General features: G+C 50.7%; 1 protein-coding gene across 1 annotated transcript; it reads left to right on the plus strand.

The window, feature by feature from the left end:
- Window positions 1-6756: 6756 nt before the first annotated feature.
- Window positions 6757-26941, plus strand: CWC15 (CWC15 spliceosome associated protein homolog). The gene is made up of 7 exons (XM_068145475.1): window positions 6757-6843; window positions 10408-10543; window positions 14899-15011; window positions 16505-16593; window positions 17806-17916; window positions 24609-24727; window positions 26512-26941. Exons 2-7 carry the CDS (start codon window positions 10413-10415, stop codon window positions 26639-26641), a joined length of 693 nt encoding a protein of 230 aa, XP_068001576.1. The 5' UTR covers window positions 6757-6843; window positions 10408-10412; the 3' UTR covers window positions 26642-26941.
- Window positions 26942-27444: the final 503 nt, after the last annotated feature.

Consider the following 27444-nt stretch of genomic DNA (forward strand, 5'->3'; position numbering starts at 1 on the left):
GTTGATTCTATGATTCTATGATAAAGAATTAAAACTGGTACAAAGCTTAAGAGTGACATGGGTACCAGCTCTTGATGCTGTTGCTCAGTTAGAGCTGCAGCTTGCTATTACAGAGTCAAGAACATCCTTCACTCCATCCTGCCTGACTGGCTCACTATGGAATAAGTCTTTGGTTTCTTTATTGCACATCTACAAGGAGAAGCCTGTGGGGAAATGAGCAGGACCAAAGCCAGAGCCACTGTGTTTTGTGACCAGCTGGCCCTTCCTTCTGAGCGACACCAGTTTTGCAGAGCCTGGGCACTGTGCTAATGAGACTCCTCCCAGCCAGCCCCAGTCCTCGGCAGCCAGCATTAAGAAAGGGATAAATTTAGCCTAGCTATTAGTAGAAATGTTTGGCTAACAAATAAAACAGAGGGACAGTTTTGCTTAACAGTGGATGCAGCCACAGACAGAGGTATGTCTTGGCTCTTTGCCTGGATGTAAATACTGCATGGCTGAAATGATTTGCTTTGTCCAAGCTAAAACAAACAAACAAATAAAAAACCCCGACCAAAACCGATTCAGTAGAAACAAGAGATCCTCCACGGAGCTGAGTGTGCATCCAAGCCTCTAAGGCCAGGAAGTGTGAGCTGCGTGTGTCTTGAGGAGTCACTCTTTCCTCCAGCACCCTCCCTCTTGTGCCCCCGAGTGCCTTTCAGTTGACATCACATCTCACGTTGAAAGAGCGCTGGGGTCTCAGCAGAGAGCCACGAGCACAGGGAAATAGAGAAGGACACAGCAAACAGAACATGGGTTCAAAACCAGTGTGTCAGACCTGCAGCACGGGTCCAGCTCATTAAACGACTGGCAGAGAATCTGCAGTCTGCCGTGCATGACAAAGGTCATCACCGCCTCGGGCAGGAGCCAGATCAGGTCCCTTACCCTGTGCCTTGTCTTGCAGGGAATTCCTGCCGGCTCCCAGGGTTCCCCGTTCATTACGAGCGTGTTACAAGGTTTTTCCCTTGCTGCAGAGCCAGAGTTCACACCCGCTAAATCCACTTGGAACCGGAGAGCTGAGAGCATAAAGGGAGACAGCAGCCCAGCAGACAGGACGGAGCAGAGAGGCAGAAAATTGGAAAGACAGTGCATTGGGAGGCGGCAGGGAAGAAGTTAAGGGCGAGGACAGCTATGTGAACAGCGAGAAGCAGCAGCGCCAGGGTTTTGCTACCCCACGGCAGCAGGGAGGGTGCGGCGGAGAGCTAAAGAGCGCAGGATGGCCTCATCTCATCGGAAAACAGTCCCTGCTGACTCACAGGCTGAGTCACAGCCTTGCCCAGCCTCTATTCTTTTCCCTATCAAGGAAAGAGCAACTTCCCACTAACTTCTTTTAAGGCTGCTGTTCAGATGCTGAGCATTCCTGCACCAAACCTCTCCTCTAGACAATCCCCGGTGCCATTCCCCCGGCTGCAGCCCAGTGAGAGGCATGATCCTTCAAGCACGTGGTGTCCCGAGGGAGGAAACATGCCAGAGCCTCTCCTAAGCAGAAATGGAATTTACTGCTGCTTGGCCCATGCAGGCTGTGCCCTGGACAGCAAAAGACACGAGTGTTACTGGAAAGGAGACGAGAGTTAAAAATCAAGACGGGAGGTTTCCATTCTGACTCTCAGTCTCTGCCCTGCTGGGGGGGAAATGCTGATTTTCGTGTACCACTCGGTGTTAAAAGAGGAGATTGCACCCCCTGGTGCTGTACTGTAAGGGTGAGCAGAGGGCAGCCCCAGAGCCTACAGGGGGAGACCCAAAAAGTCAGGAAAGAAAACTGCTTCCATTAACTTTCCACCTGGAGTCAGAGACAATGGGTGAAAAGCTGCATTTAAATATAAAGTTAACAGATGGAAGTGAGGGGAACCAGATAGCAAAGAGCATACAGGAGAAGCTTTAAAGAACAAATAGGACAGAAAAGATGGGCGGGGGGGGGGGGGGGAGGGAGGGGGGAGGTGGAGGTAGAATTTTCTGCATTGCCAAGGCTAAGAGTAAGCTTTTTAAAGTCCAGTAGGAACATTAGCAATCTTCATAACACCACAGGCCAAGAAGTAGATGAGAAAAACATTAACAAGGTTCCAAGTAGGCACAGGGCTTTTTATAACTGCTTCTGTTCTCTTCCAGGACACAATGTCTTTTGCAGTCTTGCAACAATCACAGAGAAGGACCAGAACAGAATACAGAATTCACCAGGTTGGAAAAGACCTTTGTCATCATCAAGTCCAACCCATCACCCAACACCATCTAATCAACTAAACCATGGCACCAAGCACCCCATCCAGTCTCCTCCTGAACACCTCCAGTGATGGTGACTCCACCACCTCCCTGGGCAGCACATTCCAATGGCCAATCTCTCTTTCTGGGAAGAACTTTTTCCTAACATCCAACCTAAACCTCCCCTGGCACAGAATACAATAGAATAGACCAGACCAGGTTGGAAGAGACCTTCAAGATCATCATGTCCAACCCATCATCAAATCCAACCCACCTAAACAACTAACCCATGGCACCAAGCACCCCATCAAGTCTCCTCCTGAACACCTCCAATGATGGTGACTCCACCACCTCCCTGGGCAGCACATTCCAAAGGGCAATCACTCTCTCTGTATAGAACTTCTTCCTAACATCCAGCCTAAACCTCCCTTGGCGCAGCTTGAGACTGTGTCCTCTTGTTCTGCTGCTGGCTGCCTGGGAGAAGAGACCAACCTCTGCCTGTCTACAACCTCCCTTCAGGTAGTTGTAGAGAGCAATAAGGTTACCCCTGAGTCTCCTCCTCTCCAGGCTAAGCAACCCCAGCTCCCTCAGCCTCTCCTCACAGGGCTGTGCTCCAAACCCCTCCCCAGCTTTGTTTCCCTTCTCTGGACACCTTCCAGCAGCTCAACCTCCTTCCTAAACTGAGGGGCCCAGAACTGGACACAGGACTCAAGGTGTGGCCTCACTAGTGCAGTGTACAGGGGCAGAATGCCCTCCCTGCTCCTGCTGGCCTTGAGCTGTCCTGTGATGGGAGCAGCCTTGGGAATGAGGAAGATCTGGGAATTTGTCATTGTCTAGTTGCTCACACTATCTGATGATGACATCCTAATGCATCATCTGGAATCCAGGAATTCCCACTTGCCTCCTGTACCATAGAACCTGACTGGTGCTCCCTTCTACATACATGCTCCTTTCCTCAATCTTTCCCTTAGGCTCAGCTAAGTCAGCTTCAAAAGCACAGGAAGAGCCTCCCTACGTGTAAAAGCAGCCCAGAGCTGCCTGACTGATGTGCCAAGGATTCTCCACATGCAGAGTCAGCCCTGCTCAGCAAAGGGCTATAGGATGTGGTCTGGAGAAGCTGAGAGGCTGACTGTGGTATCTATGAGTGCTGGACATGCTCTGAGGATGACAGTGACCTGAGCACTCATTATACTTGAGTCCTGTGTCCAGTTCTGGGCCCCTCAGTTTAGGAAAGATGTTGAGTTGCTGGAGGGTGTCCAGAGAAGGGCAACAAAGCTGGGGAGGGGTTTGGAGCACAGCCCTGTGAGGAGAGGCTGAGGGAGCTGGGGTTGCTTAGCCTGGAGAAGAGGAGGCTCAGGGGAGACCTTCTTGCTCTCTCCAACTACCTGAAGGGAGGTTGTAGCCAGGTGGGGGTTGGTCTCTTCTCCCAGGCAACCAGCACCAGAACAAGAGGACACAGTCTCAAGCTGTGCCAGGGGAGGTTTAGGCTGGATGTTAGGAAGAAATTCCTTCCAGAAAGAGAGATTGGCCATTGGAATGTGCTGCTCAGGGAGGTGGTGGAGTCACCATCCCTGGAGGTGTTTAGGAAGAGACTGGATGGGGTGCTTGGTGCCATGGTTTAGTTGATTAGATGGTGTTGGGTGATAGGTTGGACTCGATCTCAGAGGTCTTTTCCAACCTCATTAATTCTATTCTATTCTATTCTATTCTATTCTATTCTATTCTATTCTATTCTATTCTATTCTGCCCCAGTGCAAGCATGATGCTAAACTTTGTAGACCTAAACAGGTCCAAACAAGTTCAAGACTGAAGAGAAGTCTCTATGTTTAGAGATCTTCAAACCCCAGAGTTGTGAACCTGTGAAGATTTGCTGGCTCTGCAACAAGACCAAGTGAGGACTGTCAGGCATCTGGACTCAGGCACCTCTACTCCACCAATACCCTTCTTTACCACCCAGGTTGCCTAAGGAAACCAAACCCCTGACTGTAAAACACAACTGCAGCTATTTGTACTTCACATTGGTACACACATAAGATGTGAGAAGTGCCTTGGGGTTATGGGCAATCATTTTGGCCAAAGACTCTAAGCCATTCCTTTACTGTTTGAAGACTCATTGCATCTGTTCAGAGCAGGGACTGTGCTATTTTTCCTCTCTCATCTTCAAATAATCCTACACACAGGGAGTGCTTGCCACTTACTCTAACCCAACAGCAGCAGAAGCCTCTTCAGTTCTTGAGGTCTTTAGTCAAGACCTGGTGATACCTTCTGCCAGATGGATGTTACAACTGAACAGCAGGCATCGCCTTCAGGACAGGACACTGAGCAAAAACCAACATTCTGCTGCCCCACAGTAGTCAAATTAAGGTTAATAGTTTCCCCTGCCTTCAAAAGTCCACTGAGTTATAATCTGTGAATAACACCCACCCTCACAGGGAGACACACTGATTTCAGGCTGCTGTGAGCTGCAGCCCAACATTACTGAATTCCCAACCACCCAGCTGGGAAGCCAGACTCCTCTGTGAGGTCTGATCTTGTGTCTGAACTGCTTGTAGCAGAATCAATCATAAACCCATTTCACAGGGTGTGGACTGATAAGAACATGCCATGGATGCTTGGTTACTGACAGGTGTAGCTCTTAAGAGACGACACAGTAATTACTGCTGCTATTTACCTGAGCTCTAAGTGAAGCTTACCATCTATGACAAGATGCTTAAGTGGCTGGTTTCTCTGTACACCGAGGGCCCATTTCTTCCGAGTGCTTTCCCTGACGGCTCGCCGAGCCCAGGGGTGTAGCTTCGATCGTGCTGTCGCTCTCTGGCTAGCAGCTATCTTTGGGGACCTCTTGTGGACTCTCTTTTAAATTGCACGTCGGTTGAAGGGCGCTCGGGAACATTTGCCTGGTACAATCATAGACGGGACCTTAACGATCGTCTAGTTTCAAGCTCCTGACATGGGCAGGGACACTTCCTTCTAGAGCAGGTTGCTGAAGACCCCGGCCAGCCGTTCCTCAAATGGAATATTGCTATGAGAATACAAACTTCAGGGAGGGCACTTCTCACTAGAACAGAACAGAACAGAATAGAATAGAATAAAATAGAACAGAATACACTACACTACACCAAACCAGGTTGGAAGAGACCTTCAAGATCATCATGTCCAACCCATCAGCCAACACCATCTAATCAACTAACCCATGGCACCAAGCACCCCATCCAGTCTCCTCCTAAACACCTCCAATGGTGGTGACTTCACCACATCCCCAGGCAGCACGTTCCCATGGACAATCACTCTCTCTATGAAGAATTTCTTCCTAACATCCAGCCTAAACCTCCCCTGGTGCAGCTTGAGACTGTGTCCTCCTGTTCTGGTGCTGGTTGCCTGGGAGAAGAGCCCAGCCCCTGCAGTGTAGCTATGCTAAAGAACAGCTGTCTTACAAAGGAGATTCATTTCAGACGCATGGAAACATGAACAATAAGAGAAGGTTGGTAACTCTAAAGAGCTGCTGGTATTCCACTACAGTTACCTTGGAGAGAGCATTCAACTGAAATCCAGGATTTGCTATGGTCACAGTCTCACAGTATCACTAAGGTTGGAAGAGACCTCAAGGATCATTGAGTCCAACCTATCAACACAGACCTCATGACTAGACCATGGCACCAAGTGCCACGTCCAAGCTCCTCTTGAACACCTCCAGGGATGGTGACTCCACCACCTGCCTGGGAAAGGAAGTTCTACCACACCTAAAGGGTAAGACACAACCATCTACCAGGTGACAGATTTGTTTGTCAGTCTTAGCTTGTGAAAAGGTCCTTAATTTGTGTCAGAAGCAAAACAAACTCCAGCTGAAAGATTGCTATCTGCAGCGGGGCTGAGAGCAGCCGCTCTGCTGTGAGCTTCAACTGTTCTGAACAGCACACAAACCACATGCTAGCTGAAAAGGGTCACTCACTGAACAGGAGCCAGCAGTGTGCCCAGGTGGCCAGGAAGGCCAAGGGCATCCTGGCCTGGATCAGGAACAGTGTGGCCAGCAGGAGCAGGGAGGTCATTCTGCCCCTGGACTCCTGTACTCAGCACTGGTTAGGCCACACCTTGAGTCCTGTGTCCAGTTCTGGGCCCCTCAGTTTAGGAAAGATGTTGAGTTCTGGAAGGTGTCCAGAGAAGGGCAACAAAGCTGGGGAGGGGTTTGGAGCACAGCCCTGTGAGGAGAGGCTGAGGGAGCTGGGGTTGCTTAGCCTGGAGAAGAGGAGGCTCAGGGGCTCTAAGTCACCCCGAGCTGCAAGAGCCCCAGACTTCCCGCTCCGAGCGGAGCTCCCCGCACCTTTGTCTGAGGAGGAACAGGGCGGGAGGAAAAGGGCGGGAGGACGGCGCCATTGCTAGGCAGGCAGCCGCGCCGCCACGGCCACCACTTCCGCCTCGGTAACCGTCATGGCGGACACCCCCCTCGCGCGCCATTCCCTCGCGCGCCATTCCCCCGCCCTCCCTGCGCTCCCCCCGCCCCTGCCGGCGGCTTCCGGCGCTCGTCCCTGCGCGTGCCGCGCGGTGCCTTGTGGGCGCTGGGCGGAATGATGGCGCTGTAGGGTCCGGTTGCGCAGGGTGGGGAGAGTTTGAGGGGTAAGTACCCGGGCCGGCGGGGTCTGAGCCAGCCGGCAGGCTTGGCCTGAGGAGACGCAGGGAGCGCCGGGGTGGGGCACTGCGGTGGGGTCCGTGAGGGGGAGAAAGGCAGCCCAGGGGATGGTACCGGGGGGAGGTCCGCAGGAGGGGGCGGGCTGTGGCGTGTCCGGAGGCCGGGACACCGAGAGGGTCCTGGGGGGATGCTGGAGCGGGCGAGAGGGAGCGCTTGTGTAGGGAAGAGCGGAGGGTGGTTGGGCTGGGGGCTAAGGGGGCAGCCGGCGGGCCGCACCGCGGAGCTCCAGGCCCGGCGGGGGACAGTGAGGGAGCGCAGGGGGGTGCCGGCGCTCCAGCCGCACGCCTGCCGCCAGCCGAGGGTGCTGTGGGGTGATGCTGCGGCGCCTTGTCGCCAGAGCCGCTCCTCCAGCTGGGGGGTCCCTCGGGGATGAGGCGGTCAGGAGCGGCCGGCACTGGCGCAGCCAAGGCTCCAGACTCAGCCCAGAACCATTCTCTTGGCTGATGACCCTTGTGTGGCTTGCTCTACCTTCGTGTAGCACTAAAGGAGCTTCCCCAGGGCTGTGTTCCTGAAGCCGCCCAGGTCAGTGTGACGTTTTCTGAGTGGTTTCACACTGGGTCCTGTAAGGTCAAACCAAACACAGACTGGCTTAGGAGAAGCAGAGACAGTTTCCAGGGAATGTGTTCATGCTTCATGAGGCTGTGCAGCCACATCAGATGTACTTCTTCACCTGAATTCATTGGCTCCTCCTGTTCCATGTAATTAGCCCAGAGGAGTTCTGAGGGCAAGTGGCTTTCTTGGGGTTTGGAGCACAGCCCTGTGAGGAGAGGCTGAGGGAGCTGGGGTTGCTTAGCCTGGAGAAGAGGAGACTCAGGGGAGACCTTCTTGCTGTCTACAACTACCTGAAGGGAGGTTGTAGCCAGGTGGGGGTTGGTCTCTTCTCCCAGGCAACCAGCACCAGAACAAGAGGACACAGTCTCAAGCTGTGCCAGGGGAGGTTTAGGCTGGATATTAGGAAGAAGTTCTTCCCAGAAAGAGAGATTGGCCATTGGAATGTGCTGCCCAGGGAGGTGGTGGAGTCACCATCATTGGAGGTGTTTAGGAGGAGACTTGATGGGGTGCTTGGTGCCATGGGTTAGTTGATTAGGTGGTGTTGGATGATAGGTTGGACTCGATCTCGAAGGTCTCTTCCAACCTGGTCTGGTCTATTCTGTTCTATTCTACTCTATTTGGCAGAGCTGTGCCAAGACAGAGCTAAAATGACTTGCTGAGTTCCAGCTGACTGCCTCACTTCTTTTTAGTGTTTCTCTCTCTGAGTAGTAGCTCAGTGGCAGGAGCTGAGTTCAGTCTCATAGGATGCCACTTTGAGCAACAAGTTATCTTGTCATTTTAGCAGTGAAGCTGTGTGTTTTGTGATTTCATTGACAGTGGGGGGGGGGGGGGGGGGGGGGGAAGCCCAAAATAATGCAAGTAGAGCATAAATAACTTTAATTTGTGTGTCCCAAAAGCATGTAACATGTTCTCTTGTCATCTGTTAATATCCAGCCTTCTGGTGGGTAGCACCAGTGCCTTTGTGAAGCTCTGCAGCTGTCTCTCTCCTCAGTCTTGCACATCTGTAGTCCCTGGTTAATGGATGTGTGTGTGGATGAAGCAAAAGTTAACACAGTTGCAGATAGCAGATCTAAGATGGTGCTGGTTGACCATGCAGGGGTTTTGGCACTGCTTAACTGTCTCAAACTCTTGGCACAGTAGTTAGGGATTTCAGGACCTCTAGCTCCTGCCCAGCAGCGCTGAACACAGTGCATGCTGACAGGGTGTCTGTTTGGCTAGGCTGGATGGCATCTGGTTTGCTCCTTTGTCACAAAGAAGTGATAGTAGTGATTTTGGGTGTCAGCTAGTCCTCTCCTTAGGACATGGTGGTGGTGGTGCATGGGCTCCTGCAGTTTCTAAGTGAGAGCTGATGAAAACTGCTGCATTTCTGTGAGCTTTCTAATTGCACTTTGGTTACATAAGGGTAAAGCTGTCAGCCTTGTGCTGCCAGGGAGACACTAACTCTAGCCCTTCAGAAGGCTTTGCTGGCAAGCTGAAGCTCCACAGGTCAGTCCCTAAGGACAGTGCCATAGTGCTGATTGCAGTGTTGTGTTGTGCTGGAGAACTTAGCAGGCCCATGATGATGAGGGCTGGAGCATTCCATTTGTGTGATCTTCCTCAGTATGTAAGTATCACCACCACCCTAGACATGGTCAGTGTTAGATTATCACCACCACCCTAGACATGGTCAGTGTTAGCCAGCATTTCTGGTGATGATACCTGATACAATTTGAGGACTAATAGAGGGCTGATTCTCTGTGGGCTGTCATTTTCAGGGTAGGAGAGCTCTGCAGAGGGAACTTGACAGGCTGGACTGATGGGTGGAGCCCAACAGGATGGCATTTAACAAGTGCTGGGTACTACACATTGACCACAACAACCCCATGCAGTGCTACAGGCTGGGGTCAGAGTGGCTGGAGAGCAGCCAGGCAGAGAGGGACCTGGGGGTGCTGGTTGACAGTAGGCTGAACATGAGCCAGCAGTGTGCCCAGGTGGCCAAGAAGGTAAATGGCATCCTGGCCTGCATAAGGAACAGTGTGGCCAGCAGGAGCAGGGAGGTCATTGTGCCCTGTACTCAGCAGTGGTTAGGCCACACCTTGAGTCCTGTGTCCAGTTCTGGGCTCCTCAGATTAGGAAAGATGTTGAGTTGCTGGAAGGTGTCCAGAGAAGGGCAACAAAGTTGGGGAGGGGTTTGGAGCACAGCCCTGTGAGGAGAGGCTGAGGGAGCTGGGGTTGCTTAGCCTGGAGAAGAGGAGGCTCAGGGGAGACCTTCTTGCCGTCTACAGCTACCTGAAAGGAGGTTGTAGCCAGGTGGGGGTTGGTCTCTTCTGCCAGGCAACCAGCACCAGAACAAGAGGACACAGTCTCAAGCTGTGCCAGGGGAGGTTTAGGCTTGAGGTGAAAAGAAAGTTCTTCCCAGAGAGAGTAATTGGCCATTGGAATGTGCTGCCCAGGGAGGTGGTGGAGTCACCATCACTGGAGGTGTTCACGAGAAGATTGGAGGTTGCACTTGGTGCCATGGTTTGTCCTGGTTAGTCCTGAGGTGCTGGGTGACAGGTTGGACTTGATAATCTCTGAGGTCTTTTTCCAGCCTTACTGATTCTATGATTTTTGGCTGTGGTTTTTCAGGAGTGGAAAGTGTTTAGTTACCAGGCTGTATGGCTTGCCTTAAGGATAGGAGAGCATCTCCTGGCTGGTTTTGTTTACTTCACAGCTGTGTAAAGACTCTTGTGGGAGCCTGAGTATTGCCCTTTCAGCATGCTGGGAAAGCCTTTGTTTTGAAGATCTGAAGCGATTCTGACACTGAAAAGCTCCTTAAATTGCAGGGATCGTGAGTTGAGTGGGGGCTGGTATTCTGCAGTGGGACTTGTCATTGCTTCTGCAGTTCTGGGTAGCAAAGTAGCTCTTGGGGACTGCCTTTCACTGTAAGTTGTAGTAACAGCTGCTCTTCCCTGTTGCAGTGACAATGACCACAGCAGCGAGGCCAACCTTTGAACCCGCCAGAGGAGGAAGGGGAAAAGGCGAAGGAGACTTAAGTCAGCTCTCCAAGCAGTACTCCAGCAGAGACCTTCCCTCTCATACTAAAATCAAATACAGGTTAGTATTGGTGGCTTTGTCCTAGAGCTGAACAGCCTAGGAATTGTTCTTTGTTATGAGCAGCCCTGGAATATTCACCCTAGGTGTTGAGGTGCTTGACACTGAGAAGACACCAGGGACTCAGTGGTGATGCTAAATGAGGGGGCTGAAAGTGTGTGTCACAAAAGCACACCTAGGAGATGGAGCATGTTATCAGAGAGGTTTCATTCCAGTGATGCTTGTTCCTGCTTCTGGAAGTGAACTGTCAGAGGGTGGAGACTATCATAGTATCAGTCAGGGTTGGAAGGGACCACAAGGATCATCTAGTTCCAACCCCCCTGCCATGGGCAGGGACACCCCACACTAGATCAGCCTGGCCAGAGCCTCAGCCAGCCTGGGCTTAAACACCTCCAGGGACAGGGCCCCAACCACCTCCCTGGACAACCCATTCCAGGGCTTCACCACTCTCATGGGGAAGAACTTCCTCCTCACTTCCAGCCTGAACCTCCCCACCTCCAGCTTCATTCCATTCCCCCTAGTCCTATCACTACCTGAGATCCTGAGCAGTCCCTCCCCAGCCTTCCTGTAGGCCCCCTTCAGATACTGGAAGGCCACAATTAGGTCACCTGGGAGCCTTCTCTTCTCCAGACTGAACAGCCCCAACTCCTTCAGTCTGTCCTCATAGGAGGTGAGGAGAAAGTTCTTCCCAGAAAGAGTGATTGGCCATTGGAATGTGCTGCCCAGGGAGGTGGTGGAGTCACCATCCCTGGAGGTGTTCAAAAGGGATTGAAGGTGGCACTTCAAGCCATGGTTTAGTTAGTCCTGAGGTGCTGGGTGACAGGTTGGACTTGATGATCTCTGAGGTCTTTTCCAACCTTATTGATTCTCTGATTCTAAGATCAACAGCAGGAAAAGTGCAGTCAGATGCTTGTTGTTGTTCTGGGGGAAAATGCTGATGCTTCGTTTCTTTGAACAGAAGTGGGATTTGGAAGCCTAGCCTCTGGCTTTGGAAGAATTGTGTGGGGAGAGCTATGTACAGGAGTGTACAGTGTGTGTTTTAACAAATCCCTCTGTGTGTGTGAGGGTGAGAGATGGAGAGAGCATTAAGTGTCTCCTGTGCTTTCTCCCAGATACCTGATACAAAGTTGTCTTTGTTAAATTGCCAAGACTGCATCACTGCCTGAAACATTCAGTGTTCCAAACCCACTGATGTTTGCTTGAATGACACAGGGAGTGGGGGGGGTGGATTTTGAAGCTGTGTCAGGGATTCCAAGCTCAGGTTTTCAGTTACAAAAGCTAATTAAATACTCCATCATAAGGACAGGCTGTGCACACACTGTGTTTGGAATGGCTCAAGTCTGGGCTTCTTCCAGCCACTCTTATTTCCAGCTCTGGGTTCACAGAAAGGTGAAAGGAGTTGCTGCTTGTTTTGATTCATTAGTTCTTTTCAAGATTTCCCACAGAAAATTCAGAGCTTTTTGCATGGAACTTAGTGTGACTAGGATAGGATAGGATAGAATAGAATAGGTTGGAAGAGACCTCAGAGATCATCAAGTCCAACCTATCACCCAACACCATCTAATCAACCAAACCATGGCACCAAGCACCCCATCCAGTCTCTTCTTAAACACCTCCAGGGATGGTGACTCCACCACCTCCCTGGGCAGCACATTCCAATGGCCAATCTCTCTTTCTGGGAAGAATTTCTTCCCAACATCCAGCCTAAACCTCTCCTGGCACAGCTTCAGACTGTGTCCTCTTGTTCTGGTGCTGGTTGCCTGGGAGAAGAGACCAACCCCCACCTGGCTACAACCTCCCTTCAGGTAGCTGTAGAGAGCAAGAAGGTCTTCCCTGAGCCTTCTCTTCTCCAGGCTAAGCAACCCCAGCTCCCTCAGCCTCTCCTCACAGGGCTGTGTTCCAAGCCCTTCACCAACTTCTTTGCCCTACTCTGGACTCGTTCCAGCAAGTCAACCTCCTTCCTAACCTGAGGGGCCCAGAACTGGACACAGGACTCAAGGTGTGGCCTAACCAGTGCTGAGTACCGGGGCACAATGCCCTCCCTGCTCCTGCTGGCCATACTATTTCTGCTGCCGGCCAGGATGCCATTGGCCTTCTTGGCCACCTGGGCACACTGCAGGCTCATTTTCAGCCTAATATTCATCCATACCCCCAGGTCGCTTTCTGCCTGGCTGCTCTCAGCCACTCTGACCCCAACCTGTAGCACTGCATGGGGTTGTGGCCAGTGTATGACCTGGCACTTAGATGTGCCTGGGAGAAGAGACCAACCCCCACCTGGCTCCAACCTCCCTTCAGGTAGTTGTAGACAGCAATAATGTAAATAAATATAACTAGTCTGTTGCTTTTGGCCAGCATGTGTTAGATAGAGGAGGGGGAAACATCTGTTTGCAGTGTGTTTCACTGAGGCTGGCCTCTTGCCTCTTCTCCCAGCTTTTTCTTTCTTTTTCTTTTTTGTGAATGGTCATTGGAGATTATCCATGAGAGTGGTGAAGCCCTGGAATGGGTTGTCCAGGGAGGTGGCTGAGGCCCCATCCCTGGAGGTGTTTAAGCCCAGGCTGGCTGAGGCTCTGTCCAGGCTGATCTAGTGTGGGGTGTCCCTGCCCATGGCAGGGGGGTTGGAACTAGATGATCCTTGTGGTCCCTTCCAACCATGACTGATACTACTATGATCTGGGTTATCCCCTCTGGCAGAGGAGAAGGGTTATGGGCAGTATGATCTGCTGGGTTTGCAGCAGCATCTTGGGATGATAGAATGGTGAGGAAAGCTAGCCAGAATGTTAGCCAGAATGCTCTTGGATGTCTACAGTGACAGTGGACTTGGACTGCTGGAGGATAGAAGATGGGTAGTGAGATAATGATAGGGCTAGGGGGAATGGGATAAAACAGAAATGGGTAGATTCAGGTTGGATGTTAGGAAGAAGTTCTTCACCATGAGGGTGGTGAGACACTGGAAGGGTTTTGCCCAGGGAGGTGGTAGAAGCCTCATCCCTGGAGGTTTTAAGGGCAGGCTGGATGATGCTCTGGCCAGCCTGATCCAGTGTGAGGTGTCCCTGCCCGTGGCAGGGGGGTTGGAACTGGCTGATCCTTGAGGTCCCTAACAATTCTATGATCCTATTTAGAAATAGCAATGAAAGATAAAATTATTCATCCTGGTTTTGTAGGAATTTAGGTAGGGTCTTAATGAATTTGAGAGCCACTGGAAGGAGGATGTGTGTGTGGCATTGTGTGGCTGTGTGTGATGCATACATGAAGGGGGGCACTGATGAACTGAGAACACCCTATGTGGTGCCCATTTCTTATTCTCAGTTGCTGCCTGTTCACTGTAGGATTTATTTGTCTCCTGCAGCCAGGGATCCCCAGGGATCAGTGCTGGGCCCTGTCCTCTTTGACATCTTCACTGATGATCTGCATGAGGGGGTCGAGTCAGTCATCAGCAAGTTTGCAGATGACACCAAGTTAGGGGCAGATGTTGGTCAGTTAGAGGGCAGAAAGGCTCTGCAGAGGGACCTGGACAGACTGGACAGATGGGCAGAGTCCAATGGGATGGCATTGAACAAGTCCAAGTGCCAGGTGCTGCACTTTGGCCACAGCAACCCCATGCAGAGTGACAGGCTGGGGACAGAGTGGCTGAGAGCTGCCAAACAGAGAGGGGCCTGGGGGTGCTGATCGACAGCTACCTGAATATGAGCCAGCAGTGTGCCCAGGTGGCCAAGAGGGCCAATAGCATCCTGGCCTGCATTAGGAATAGTGTGGCCAGCAGGAGCAGGGAAGTCATTGTGCCCCTGTACTCTGCTTTGGTTAGGCTGCACCTTGAGTCCTGTGTCCAGTTCTGGGCCCCTCAGTTTAAGAAAGATGTTGAGTTGCTGGAAGGTGTCCAGAGAAGGGCAACAAAGCTGGGGAGGGGTTTGGAGCACAGCCCTGTGAGGAGAGGCTGAGGGAGCTGGGGTTGCTTAGCCTGGAGAAGAGGAGGCTCAGGGGTGACCTCATTGCCCTCTACAACTACCTGAAAGGTGGTTGTAGCCGGGAAGGGGTTGGCCTCTTCTCCCAGGCAACCAGCACCAGAACAAGAGGACACAGTCTGAAGCTGTGCCAGGGGAAGTTTAGACTCGAGGTGAGGAGGAAGTTCTTCACCGAGCGAGTCGTTCATCATTGGAATGTGCTGCCCAGGGAGGTGGTGGAGTCCCCATCCCTGGAGGCGTTCAAGAGGGGATTGGACGTGGCACTTGGTGCCATGGTCTAGTCATGAGGTCTGTGGTGACAGGCTGGACTCGATGATCCTTGAGGTCCTTTCCAACCTAAGTTATACTGTGATACTGTGAAGTTGAGCTTGTTCTTTCTGCCCCCTGGTGTTGTTTCAGACAGGCCACTCAGGATGCTCCTGAGGAGGTGCGGAACCGTGACTTCAGGAGGGAGCTGGAGGAGAGGGAGCGAGTCGCTGCCAGAGAGAAGAACAGAGACAGACCAACCAGAGGTGAAAGCAGAGAGAGCTGTGTGTGACATTGCTCTTGCACACAACTTGGTGTGGTGAGAAGTTTGTAGGGTGCAGACAGGGTACCAAGAGAGTAGAATTCAGGGTATCAGTCCAATAGGTCGGAGCTGTTGACCTGCAAGGGGATGTCCCACTGCCTTTCACGTCAGCTTCCTGCTGGCTGAAGTCTGGGCCAGCCATCAGAAGAGTGTAGGCTGTCATGCAGGCCAGCTGATGCAGAAAGATTGTAATGAGCTGGCAGTACATATGTGCAGTTAATGAAAGGGATTTTTTTCCTCTGTACTTGGCCAATCAAGAGAGGAAGGAGCAGGGTCAATACTCATCTTCTGGTGTTACAGCACCAGTGCAACAACAACAGCATCCATTTCTGAGGCTCTCCTGGTTTAGAGCAGGGCAGATCCTCTGTTGCCCCAAGAAGGGCAAAAGAATGAAGCTCACCCAAGTGGATTGGGTAGTGATGGAAAGTTTAAGTGGAAAAGCAATTGGTGTTTTACAGAAGCTGCAAAGCACAGTGGCAAAGGTATCCCAATGTGTACAGAGTCCCTTACACCCCACCCAAAGGCCTCCCAACACTTCCCTTCTCCCCACCTGAGGGTGCACCCAAACCTCCAGGGCTCCTCCTTTGCCCCCCTGGTGCTAGGCTAGTCTCAGGCTGGCCAGGTCTGAGACTGCCCCCTGCCTCTTATCCTGGCATTAGGCCTAAACAGGCCTAAGAGGCCTGAGCTACTCCCCTACCATTTACCTGATAGGAAGCATTTCCCATGGGAGCAGAGAGGGAAGAAAGAGAAAGAGAGTGACTTTGCAGATGGATTTATAGGGTGCAGGATTTATGGGTGGAAATGTGCTGTTTCCTGTGTCCACCTGCTGGGTGGACACCAAACACCAGAGGTGTAACTTATGGGGCAGCCCAGGAACACCCAGCCTACACTGCCACTGAAGTATGTAAGAGGTATAGCAAAGTAATAATTGAAATGGCAATCAACAGCCTTTTTTTTTGTGAAATGCTGGGGTTTAATGCTAAGCTTGAGAGGATTTAGGTAGCTCAGGTTTAGTTGTGAAGGTGTTGTGGGACTCTCACCTTTGAAAATGAAAGCAGATGTGGTGCAGACCACAGCAGTGCTTTGGGGTGCTCCTCAGCAGGAACCTTACAGTTGTGTGTGTGTGTGTATATATATGTATATACACACAATAAGGATATTTCTCCACAGCTTTTTCTTTTTGGGGGGGGGAAAAAGAGAAAAGACAAACTACTGGAGGCCAAATTGTATGTTTGGGGATGTTGTTGTTTCCCTTGAGGAGACCCACAGGGGAGAGCTCAGCATGGGCATTCAGATTAGAGAGTGAGGAAGAGGGAAGCATGAACTTGTCTCTCTAAAGCCAGGTGTTGTCTGGGAACATTTCTGGTTTCTGACATCAGATGCTGTTAAAGGAATGAAGCAACTGAGTTGCCTTTTTCTTCCAATCCTGTGCCACAGAACACACAACATCATCTTCTGTGTCGAAGAAGCCTCGCCTAGACCAGATTCCTGCAGCAAACCTTGATGCAGATGATCCTCTTACTGATGTATGTACCTTTGGCCCTGTCTTCTGTTCCATTCACTATCCTGCCTTCAGGATCTGCTGTTGTCCTGGTATAGAATAGCATAGAATAGAATAGAATAGACCAGACCAGACCAGGTTGGAAGAGACCTTCAAGATCATCGTGTCCAACCTAAGGCAGGTCCTGGCCTGCCCCCTGAGAGGGGCAAAAGAATGACACTCACACCAATGGATTGCAGAAGTGATGGAAAGTTCAAATGGCAAAGCAGCAAGTGTTTTACAGGAGCTACAAGCACAGTGACAAAAGAGTCCCCTACAGCACACCCAAAAGCCTCCCAAACACTTCTCTCCTCCCCACCTGAGGGTATACCCAAAACCCCCAGGGCTCTTTCTTCCCCTCCCCACTGCTAGGCTGGTCTCAGGCTGGCCAGGTCAGAGCCTGCCCCCTTCCCCTTCTCCTCCTGGCATTAGGCCTGGTCAAACCCAAGAGGCCTTGAGATAGCTCCCCCAGCGTTACCCAATAGGGAGCATCTCCCATGGGAGCAGAGAGGGAAGAAAGAGGAAGAGAATGACTTTGCAGGTAGATTTATAGGGCACAGGATATTATGGGTATGAAATATACAGCTTCCTATGTCCACCTACTGGGCTGGACACTCTGGACACAGGAGGTGTAGCAACAAAGTTGGTGAGGGGTTTGGAGCACAGCCCTGTGAGGAGAGGCTGAGGGAGCTGGGGTTGCTTAGCCTGGAGAAGAGGAGGCTCAGGGGAGACCTTATTGCTCTCTACAACTACCTGAAGGGAGGTTGTAGACAGGCAGAGGTTGGTCTCTTCTCCCAGGCAACCAGCACCAGAACAAGAGGACACAGTCTCAAGCTGCACCAGGGGAGGTTCAGGCTGGAGGTCAGGAGGAAGTTCTACACAGTGAGAGTGATTGCCCATTGGAATGGGCTGCCCAGGGAGGTGGTGGAGTCACCATCCCTGGAGGTGTTCAGGAGGAGACTTGCTGGGGTGCTTGGTGCCATGGGTTAGTTGATTAGGTGGTGTTGGATGATAGGTTGGATGGAGTGATCTCAGAGGTCTCTTCCAACCTGGTTTATTTTATCCTGTTCTGTCCTATTCCTATTCCTGTTCTGTTCTATTCCTATTGTATTCTATTCCAGCCTTACCTGGGCAGACCAGGACCGGTTTTGTTAATGTAGCTAACTGTCTGCTGCTTGTTTTCACCTGTGGCCATTAGGAAGATGATGAAGATGAGGACTTGGAGGACAGTGATGATGATGACACTGCAGCTCTTCTGGCTGAACTAGAGAAGATCAAGAAAGAGCGAGCCGAGGAGCAAGCCCGGAAGGTAAGGTGAAATTCCTCCCATGAAAGGGCATCAGCTCCTTTGCAGACTGATGTTGGTGTGCCTCAAGTACCTAGGATGAGTGAGAACTGGCAGACAAAATGCCCTTCCAAATGCTTCTCAGGGTTGATGGGTTCTGTCTAATAATTATTGTCAAGAATGTTTTTCTTCAGCAGCCATGCAGAGCATTCTACTCACTGCAACATGTATTCACTCCCCCAGCACTTCACAGAGGCAGTGAGTCAAGCTAACCCTTGCTTTTCATATGCAAGTACTGCTGAAAACAGCTGTCATACCAAACCATATAGTGTTATGAGTGAGCTACAGACTATCCCAATGCAGTTTCATTTGTTCAATGCCTTTTATGAAGGAGCAAATTTGAGTCTTATGAAACAAAAGTGGGTAGGTTTTGCTGCTTCTTCTTCAGGTTTCACACAGTAACTACTCTACCACAGTGTTGGTGCTGTTGCCTTGGCAGGGGGCACCAGCTGCAAGCATAAGACCAGAACTGTTTTTCATGTGGTTATACACAAAGGAGTTTGTTGGGAAGAATGTTGTCACAAAAATGAGCAATAATGTGTCAGTCTTCTCAGCACTTGGAAAGTCAGCTCCCATGGGGCCTTCATACCTCCCTGTAATCTTTTGCTCTAGATAGGCTGAACATGAGCCAGCAGTGTGCCCAGGTGACCAGGAAGGCAAATGGCATCCTGGCCTGCATCAGAAATAGTGTGGCCAGCAGGAGCAGGGAAGTCATTCTGCCCCTGTACTCAGCACTGGTTAGGCCACACCTTGAGTCCTGTGTCCAGTTCTGGGCCCCTCAGTTTAAAAAGGACATTGAGACACTTGAAGGTGTCCAGAGAAGGGCAATGAGGCTGGGGAGGGGTTTGGAGCACAGCCCTGTGAGGAGAAGCTTAGAGAGAGTTTGTTGCTTAGCCTGGACAGGAGGAGGCTCAGAGGAGACCTTACTGCTTTCCACAGGCTTGTAGCCAGGAGGGGCTTGGTCTCTTCTGCCAGGCAAGCAGCACCAGAACAAGAGGACACAGTCTCAAGCTGTGCCAGGGGAAGTTTAGACTTGAGGTGAGGAGAAAGTTCTTCCCAGAAAGAGTAATTGGCCATTGGATGTGCTGCCCAGGGAGGTGGTGGAGTCACTGTCCCTGGAGGTATTCCAAAAAGGATTGGAGGTGGCACTTGGAGCCATGGTTTAGTTAGTCCTGAGGTGTTGGGTGACAGGTTGGACTTGATGATCTCTGAGGTCTTTTCCAACCTTTTTGATTCTCTGATGTCTGAAAGTGTCACTCATCTCCTTGCCTCCAGGGAGACCTTATAGCTACATTTCAGTATCTGAAGGGAACCTGCAGGAAGGCTGGGGAAGGACTGTTTAGAAGGGCTTGTAGTGGCAGGATGAGGGGCAGTGGTTTAAACTTGAGTAGGGGTAGATTTAGACTGGACATAAGCAGGAAGTTCCTTACAGTGAGAATGGTAAACTACTGGAATAGGTTGTCCAGCTGCGTGGTTGAGGCCCCATCTCTGGAGACATTCAAGATCAGACTTGATGTGCCCCTGGACAGCCTGATGTGGTTGGAGGTGTCTCTGCTGACTGCAAGGGGGTTGGACAAGATGACCTTTGAGGCTCCCTCCCAACCCAGCCCAGGCTGTGAATCGCTCTGCAGTTGTTTTGTCACTAGAGGGTGCTGAAGGCTGTCGAGTAGTCAGTGCAGCACCTGTGTTACCTACTGCCTCTTAGGCAGGCTCCTTTTGATCAGAGGATCATAGAATTGGAAGGGTCCTCAAGGATCATCTACTTCCAACCCCCCTGCCAAGGGCAGGGACACCTCACACTACATCAGGCTGGCCAGAGCCACATCCAGCCTGGCTGCAAAAACCTCCAGGCATGAAGCTTCCACCACCACCCTGGGCAACCTGTGCCAGGGTCTCACCACCCTCATGGGGAAGAACTTCTTCCTAACATCCACTCTGAGTCTACCCATTTCTGGTTCTGTTTCCATCCCCCCCAGTTACCCTCATGGCTGTTCTCCCATACATTTGTTTCTTCCTAGAAATGAGTTAGTTCTCTGCAGCCCTGCACACTATTGCATGCTCCTCACCTGCTCTTTGTATTCTGGGGCTGGTTGGTGGCAGATGGGCTCTAGTAGAGGCTGACATCTACAGTCAGCAGTGGGGGCTCTACAGGTGCTTGGGATTCTCTTTCCTGGGGATTTTTTTGGTGAAAGTAAGGAACCTAAGCCTACATTTATGGCAAAGACCAAGATCATAGTATCACAGTATCATTCAGGGTTGGAAGGGACCACAAGGATCATCTAGTTCCAACCCCCCTGCCATGGGCAGGGACACCCCACACTACATCAGCCTGGCCAGAGCCTCAGCCAGCCTGGGCTTAAACACCTCCAGGGCTGGGGCCTCAACCACCTCCCTAGACAACCCATTCCAGGATGTGGAGCAGCTTGGGCAAAAAGGAACTGGCCAGGGCAAATCACTTCCATATGTCGGCTTAGGGCTGTGTTCAGGTTAGACTGTGCCTGGTTTTCCATGGCTTTGAAAGAAGGCATTGCTGGCAAAGCATTTTATTAGCCCTTTCTGTAAATCCCTTTTTCCTTCAGATGAAGTACATGGGAGTTCATGCTGCTGTCTGTTGCAAACTGCAATTTAAAGTGATTTTTGGAAGTGACCGTATTCAGTATTCAGTATCACCAAGGTTGGAAGAGACCTCAAAGATCATCCAGTCCAGCCTGTCACCACAGACCTCCTGACTAGAGTAGGGAGGACACTACTGCCCACTATTTTAGTCATCCAGCTGACTGCAGGACCACTTTTTGTGTAAAGTCATGGAATCAATAAGGTTGGAAAAGACCTCAGAGATCATCAGGTCCAACCTAGCACCCAACACCTCAGGACTAACTAAACCATGGCTTCAAGTGCCACACCCAGTCCCCTCTTGAACCCCTCCAGGGACAGTGACTCCACCACCTCCCTGGGCAGCACATTCCAATGGCCAATGGTTGAGCTGTTTTCCCAGGCAACCAGCACTAGAACAAGAGGACACAGTCTCAAGCTGTGCCAGGGGAGGTTTAGGCTGGATGTTAGGACAAAGCTCTTCCCAGAAAGAGTAATTTGCCATTGGAATGTGCTGCCCAGGGAGGTGGTGGAGTCACCATCACTGGAGGTGTTTAGGAAGAGACTGGATGGGGTGCTTGGTGCCATGGTTTAGTTGATTAGATGGTGTTGGGTGATAGGTTGGACTTGATGGTCACAAAGGTCTTTTCCAACCTGGTTAATTCTATTCTGTTCCTATTCTGTTCCTTTTCTGTTCTACCTTTGTTCCCTCACACAAAAGAGCAATGTAGGCTTTGGAACAGCCAGAGTCACTTAGGTTGTCAACAGCTGTGGCTGATCCTGCCTCAGAGGTGTGAAGCTCAGACAGCTGTGATGGTTGTGTCTGCTATGTTTGAATGATACACTTGATGCCATGCTCTAGTCATGAGGTCTGTGGTGACAGGTTGGACTTGATGATCTTTGAGGTATCTTCCAACCTTGGTGATCCTGTGATACTGTAACCCATGCTCCAGCCCCTGGAGCCTGTTGGCTTTCCCTGGAGGGGTGGGCAGTGCAGGCTTTATGTGGAAACTTCTGAAACCTAATGAAAACTCCTTTTGGTTGGAAAATGGGGGCCTCTGCAGCTCCAGCCAAGATGGCTAACTCAGCTGCAGTGTCAATGTCAGCTTTAAACCCCTGTGAGTTACACTGAGTATTTCCTCCATGGCTTGTTTCTGAGGTACAGAACTCAGTAACTATTACCTTCTTTTTCAATCTGGAGTGTTTTCTTGGGGAGGTTTTAGTGAAGCTAAATAATCTTTTCAGATCTTCAAGCCAAGTCTTCAGCATTAGCCTGCCTCCTAAGATGTGTTGAAATGCCATCCTGTGGTGGTTTCAGGCTCAGCCACAGATTTTGAGCAGAAAAGCAGCAAAATAGAAATAAGTCACTGTTGGGGGTGAAAAGGAAAACAAAAGATTGTTCTAAACAAATTATTGGGTAAATATCTGGAATAAGAGGAGCTGTACCAGGACAATCCTTCCCTTCCCTCTTCTGCTCTCTGGCTGGTTTGCTTCTCTCAGGAGAGATAACGTGCTCTGGCTGGCCTTGGCTAAGTCTAACTTCTCTGCTCCTTTCTCCTGTCCCTTTTGTACAAGGAGGTAAGGGGAAGGCGGGGAAAAAGCAGATCGCAGAGTCACAGGATCCAGAAGGGATCTCTGGAAATCACCTCGTCCAACCTCCCGCTTCTAAGCAGGTTCAGCTAGATCAGCTTGCACAGGATATGTCAAGCAAGGTTTTGAAAGTCTCCAGAGGAGACTTCACAGCCTCTCTGGGCAGCCTGCTCCCCTGCTCTGTCACTATCAAAAGTTATTTCCTTATGCTTAGATGTAGGTGTCTCAATCTGGAGCTGAATCCTGCTTAGTCTTATGCTACTGAATCTCCCCACTTCTGGTTTTGTTCCATTCCCCCCAGTCCTGTCACTCCCTGACACCCTCAAAAGTCCCTCCCCAGCTTTCTTGTAGCCCCCTTCAGATTCTGGAAGGCCACAATTAGGTCTCTTCAGAGCCTTCTCTTCTCCAGACTGTACATCCCGAACTCTCTCAATCTGCCTTCATAGGAGAGGAGCTCCAGCCCCCTGCTCATCCTTGTGGCCCTTCTCTGGCCATGTTGCAGAGCAGGGCCTCGCTGGCTTGCTGTGCAGAAGGGGCTGCCTGTGTTTCCTGTCTGCAATCCCCAGAGGAAAGCTGTCTGATAGGAATTTGTATTTCTAATACAGGGCAAAATTACTGTTCCATAGCAAATACTTTTGCTCCCTGTGCTTCCTTACTTCCTGGGGTGGTGATAACCAGTGAAGCTGGAATGCAGATGTTGGACTGAAGCTAGGTTTGCAAAGGCAAAACTTCAGTTTGTGTTAATAGCTTCTAACTGCTGCTGTTTGTGTTTAAGGCTCCATGGATACAGCAGTAGGGGTGAGTTTTGCTGGCACACATGTTTTCATCAGGCATTACAGGGCTTCTCCTGAAGCTGTGCCATGCTTTAGAGAGCTTCTCCCATCCCACTGGGATATAACTGCAGCTGGCTCTAAGTTCTATTGGTGAGAAGCAGTGGCAGATTTTTTTCCAAGGGGACTGAGTCTATCATTAGTAAATTTGCAGATGACACCAAGCTGGGGGCAGGAGTTGAGCTGTTAGAGGGTAGGAGAGCTCTGCAGAGGGACCTGGAGAGGCTGGACAGATGGGCAGAGTCCAAGGGCATGAGATTGGACACATGCAAGTCCAACCTATCACCCAACACCATCTAACCAACTAAACCATGGCACCAAGCACCCCATCCAGTCTCTTCCTAGTCACATCCAATGATGGTGACTCCACCACCTCCCTGGGCAGCACATTCCAATGGCCAATCTCTCTTTCTGGGAAGAACTTCTTCCTAACATCCAGCCTAAACCTCCCCTGGCACAGCTTGAGACTGTGTCCTCTTGTTCTGGTGCTGGTTGCCTGGGAGAAGAGACCAACCTCCACCTGGCTACAACCTCCCTTCAGGTAGTTGGAGAGAGCAAGAAGGTCTCCCCTGAGCCTCCTCTTCTCCAGGCTAAACAACCCCAGCTCCCTCAGCCTCTCCTCACAGGGCTGTGCTCCAAACCCCTCCCCAGCTTTGTTGCCCTTCTCTGGACACCTTCCAGCATCTCAACATCTTTCCTAAACTGAGGGCCCCAGAACTGGACACAGTACTCGAGGTGTAGCCTAACCAGTGCAGTGTACAGGGGCAGAATGACCTCCCTGCTCCTGCTGGCCACACTGTTCCTGATGCAGGCCAGGATGTCATTGCCACCTGGGCACACTGCAGGCTCATGTTCAGTCTACTATCAACCAGCACCCCCAGGTCCCTCTCTGCCTGGCTGCTCTCAGCCACTCTGACCCCAGCCTGTAGCACTGCATGGGGTTGTTGTGGCCAATGTGCAGAACCTGGCACTTGGATGTGTTCAATCTCCTGCCCTTGGCCTCTGCCCATCTGTCCAGCCTGTCGAGGTCTCTCTGCAGAGCCTCTCTACCCTCCAGCAGATCAACTCCTGCCCCCAGCTTGGTGTTGTCAGCAAACTTACTGATGATGGATTCAATGCCCTCATCCAGATTATCAATAAAGTTATTGAACAGGATGGGGCCCAGCACTGATCCTTGGGGCACACCACTGGTGCCTGGCTGCCAGCTGGCTGTGGCACCATTCACCACCACTCTCTGGGCTCAACCCTGCAGCCAGTTATTGACCCAGCTCAGAGTGCTGCTCTGTATAATGTGTTCTTTTTCTCATGAGGATGAAGAAAATCTTCTCATCTGTACTGAGCTTTAATATAATAAATATGTAAATGGTAAAACTAGAATTTAACTGAATATTTAATGCAAGCTCAGAGGTAGGTAGAGCAGGCATGAGTGTTGCTAGGCTGACAGTTCATTAGCAGTGTTAAGCTCTTTAGAATGTCTCTGCTGCTGTCTTTACTCACAAGTGTCAAACACTCTGAGAAGTCTGAGCTGGGCATTAAAGCTTTGTTTGTGTGTGTGTGTGTGTTCACAGCTAATTAATGTTTATCTCTGCCAGCTGGAGGGGAAAAACCACCCAGAAAAGTAACACATCCATTTCTGCTTCTCAGGAACAAGAGCAAAAGGCTGAAGAGGAAAGAATTCGGATGGAGAACATCCTGAGTGGTAATCCACTGCTCAACCTGACTGGCCCAGCACAGCCTCAAGCAAACTTCAAAGTGAAAAGGAGGTGCTGTGAAATCCATGCTGTGATACCCATCCTCTTACTGCCCCCTGTTCCTCAGAGGCTGAAAATGTCCTCACTGCCACTGGCTTTCATTTCCTTCCCCAGATCTTGTCACAGGCACTGATGCCTGTTAGTATCAGTCAGGGTTGGAAGGGACCACAAGGATCATCTAGTTCCAACCCCCCTGCCACGGGCAGGGACACCCCACACTAGATCAGCCTGGCCACAGCCTCAGCCAGCCTGGCCTTAAACACCTCCAGGGACGGCACCCCAACCACTTCCCTGGAGAACCCATTCCAGGGCTTCACCACTCTCATGGGGAAGAACCTCCTCCTCACCTCCAGCCTGAATCTCCCCACCTCCAGCTTCATTCCATTCCCCCTAGTCCTATCACTACCTGAGATCCTGAGCAGTCCCTCCCCAGCCTTCTTGTAGCCCCCTTCAGATACTGGAAGGCCACAATTAGATCACCTTGGAGCCTTCTCTTCTGCAGACTGAACAGCCCCAACTCCTTCAGTCTGTCCTCACAGGAGAGGTGCTCCAGCCCTCTGCTCATCCTGTTGTGATTGTCTTGTGCATTTCTGTGAATAAATCACAGAATCAATAAGGTTGGAAAAGACCTCAGATATCATCAAGTCCAACCTGCCACCCAACAAGTTGTCCTGCTGCTTTGTGTTTAAAGACAGAGACAAAGGGATTGACAGCTGTGTGTGCCTGAAACTGGTCATAAAACATAACAGGACCAAAGTTTCTCAACAAATTGGATGTCATGCTTCCCTTTAAACTCTAGCTGGTTTGGGCAGTCTGTTTGGGCTTCTCAGTGTGACTAGAATTGACAAATAACAGCCTTGTACTGAATACAGTCCTTGTTCCAGCTGCTGCTGTGATTAGCACACTTAGGGCCATTAGATTCCAGGGGATTGTTCTTCTCTGCTCAAATGGTCATTATTGTCTGTAAAGATAACCTGTAATCTGTTTGATACTCATCTTGGCATCCTGGCCTGCATCAGGAACAGTGTGGCCAGCAGCAGCAGGGAAGTTATTCTGCCCCTGGACTCAGCACTGGTTAGGCCACACCTTGAGTCCTGTGTCCAGTTCTGGGCCCCTCAGTTTAGGAAAGATGTTGAGTTGCTGGAACGTGTCCAGAGAAGGGCAACAAAGCTGGGGAGGGGTTTGGAGCACAGCCCTGTGAGGAGAGGCTGAGGGAGCTGGGGTTGCTTAGCCTGGAGGAGGCTCAGGAGAGACCTTCTTGATGTCTACAACTACCTGAAAGAAGGTTGTAGCCAGGTGGGGGTTGTTCTCTTCTCCCAGGCAAGGAGCACCAGAACAAGAGGACACAGTCTCAAGCTGTGCCAGGGGAGGCTTAGGCTGGATGTTAGGAAGATGTTCTTCATAGAAAGAGAGATTGCCCATTGGAATGTGCTGCCCAGGGAGGTGGTGGAGTCACCATCCCTGGAGGTGTTCAGGAGGAGACTGGAGGTGGCACTTGAAGCCATGGTTTAGTTGATTAGATGGTGTTTGGTGATATGTTGGACTTGATGATCTCTGAGGTCTTTTCCAACCTTATTGATTCTATGATCTTGCTTCTGACTCACAAGCATGTAGGAGATGACTTGGATTAGGACAACAGGTCTGTTTAAACTTAATACCATACTTAATCCTTCATACTTAACACCACACTTGTTCTCAGTACAGTTAAAGGGGAGGCCAGGCTTTCTTTATGTGTTGGTGCCCATCACACCTGACTTTGCTGTGAGCTTACTGAAATGCAACCCTTGTGTTTTCAGGTGGGATGATGATGTTGTCTTCAAGAATTGTGCCAAGGGGCTGGATGAAACCAAGAAGGACAAAAGGTTTGTGAACGACACTCTGCGGTCAGAGTTCCACAAGAAGTTCATGGAGAAGTACATCAAGTAGGAGAGCTCTGCCTGCAGTGCTGCTGAAGGACTTGGCTTATTCCCTCCCTGCCCCCCACAACTCAAGCCTCAACACTTGCTCATGAGGTCCCAGATGCTTTTCCAAGCTCATAAGTGGGTTCCTGATTCGTAATTGCTGTGTAGCTGGAGTTTTTATTCCTGCAGTATGTTTTCCCTTGGAGTTTGAATTAAATCAGTTTGTGGTTCATGACTTCTGCTCACAGGTGTTTACTTTCACTGGCACACCTTGTAGAAGAGAGGAGCTGGTTTGCAATAAAGACTTACAATTGCTTGCTTTCCAGACAGACTCTGTTTGTAATGATGGTGGTTTGCAGCTTATGCAGCTACATCAGTGTCAGTGTTAGCAAAGGTGGGGGATAGCTGAGTGTGGTAAGAGTGTGAACTGAAAACAGGAATGGAATAGAATGGAATGGAATGGAATAGAATAGACCAGGCTGGAAAAGACCTTTCAGTTGCAGGGCTACAACAAAGATAACCATGAATGGGGGAAACTGCTAATAAAGGAAGTGGCTTTGTTCCAAGTTACAGAATTAACCAGGCTGTAAAAGATCTTTGACATCATTGAGTCCAACCTATCACCCAACACCATCTAATCAACTAAACCATGGCACCAAGCACCTAATCCAGTCTCCTCCTGAACACCTCCAGTGACAGTGACTCCACCACCTCCCTGGGCAGCACATTCCAATGGCCAATCACTCCACTTGCCATAGCAAACCAGACTTCTTTCCTCTTAATAGCTAGCTAGAAACTTAATATTCTTCCCTTTCAGTTTGTGCTTGC

This window comes from Melanerpes formicivorus, unplaced genomic scaffold (assembly GCF_026170545.1).
Source record: "Melanerpes formicivorus ecotype bairdi unplaced genomic scaffold, bMelFor1.0.p_v2 SCAF_1, whole genome shotgun sequence".
NCBI classification, from domain to species: domain Eukaryota; kingdom Metazoa; phylum Chordata; class Aves; order Piciformes; family Picidae; genus Melanerpes; species Melanerpes formicivorus.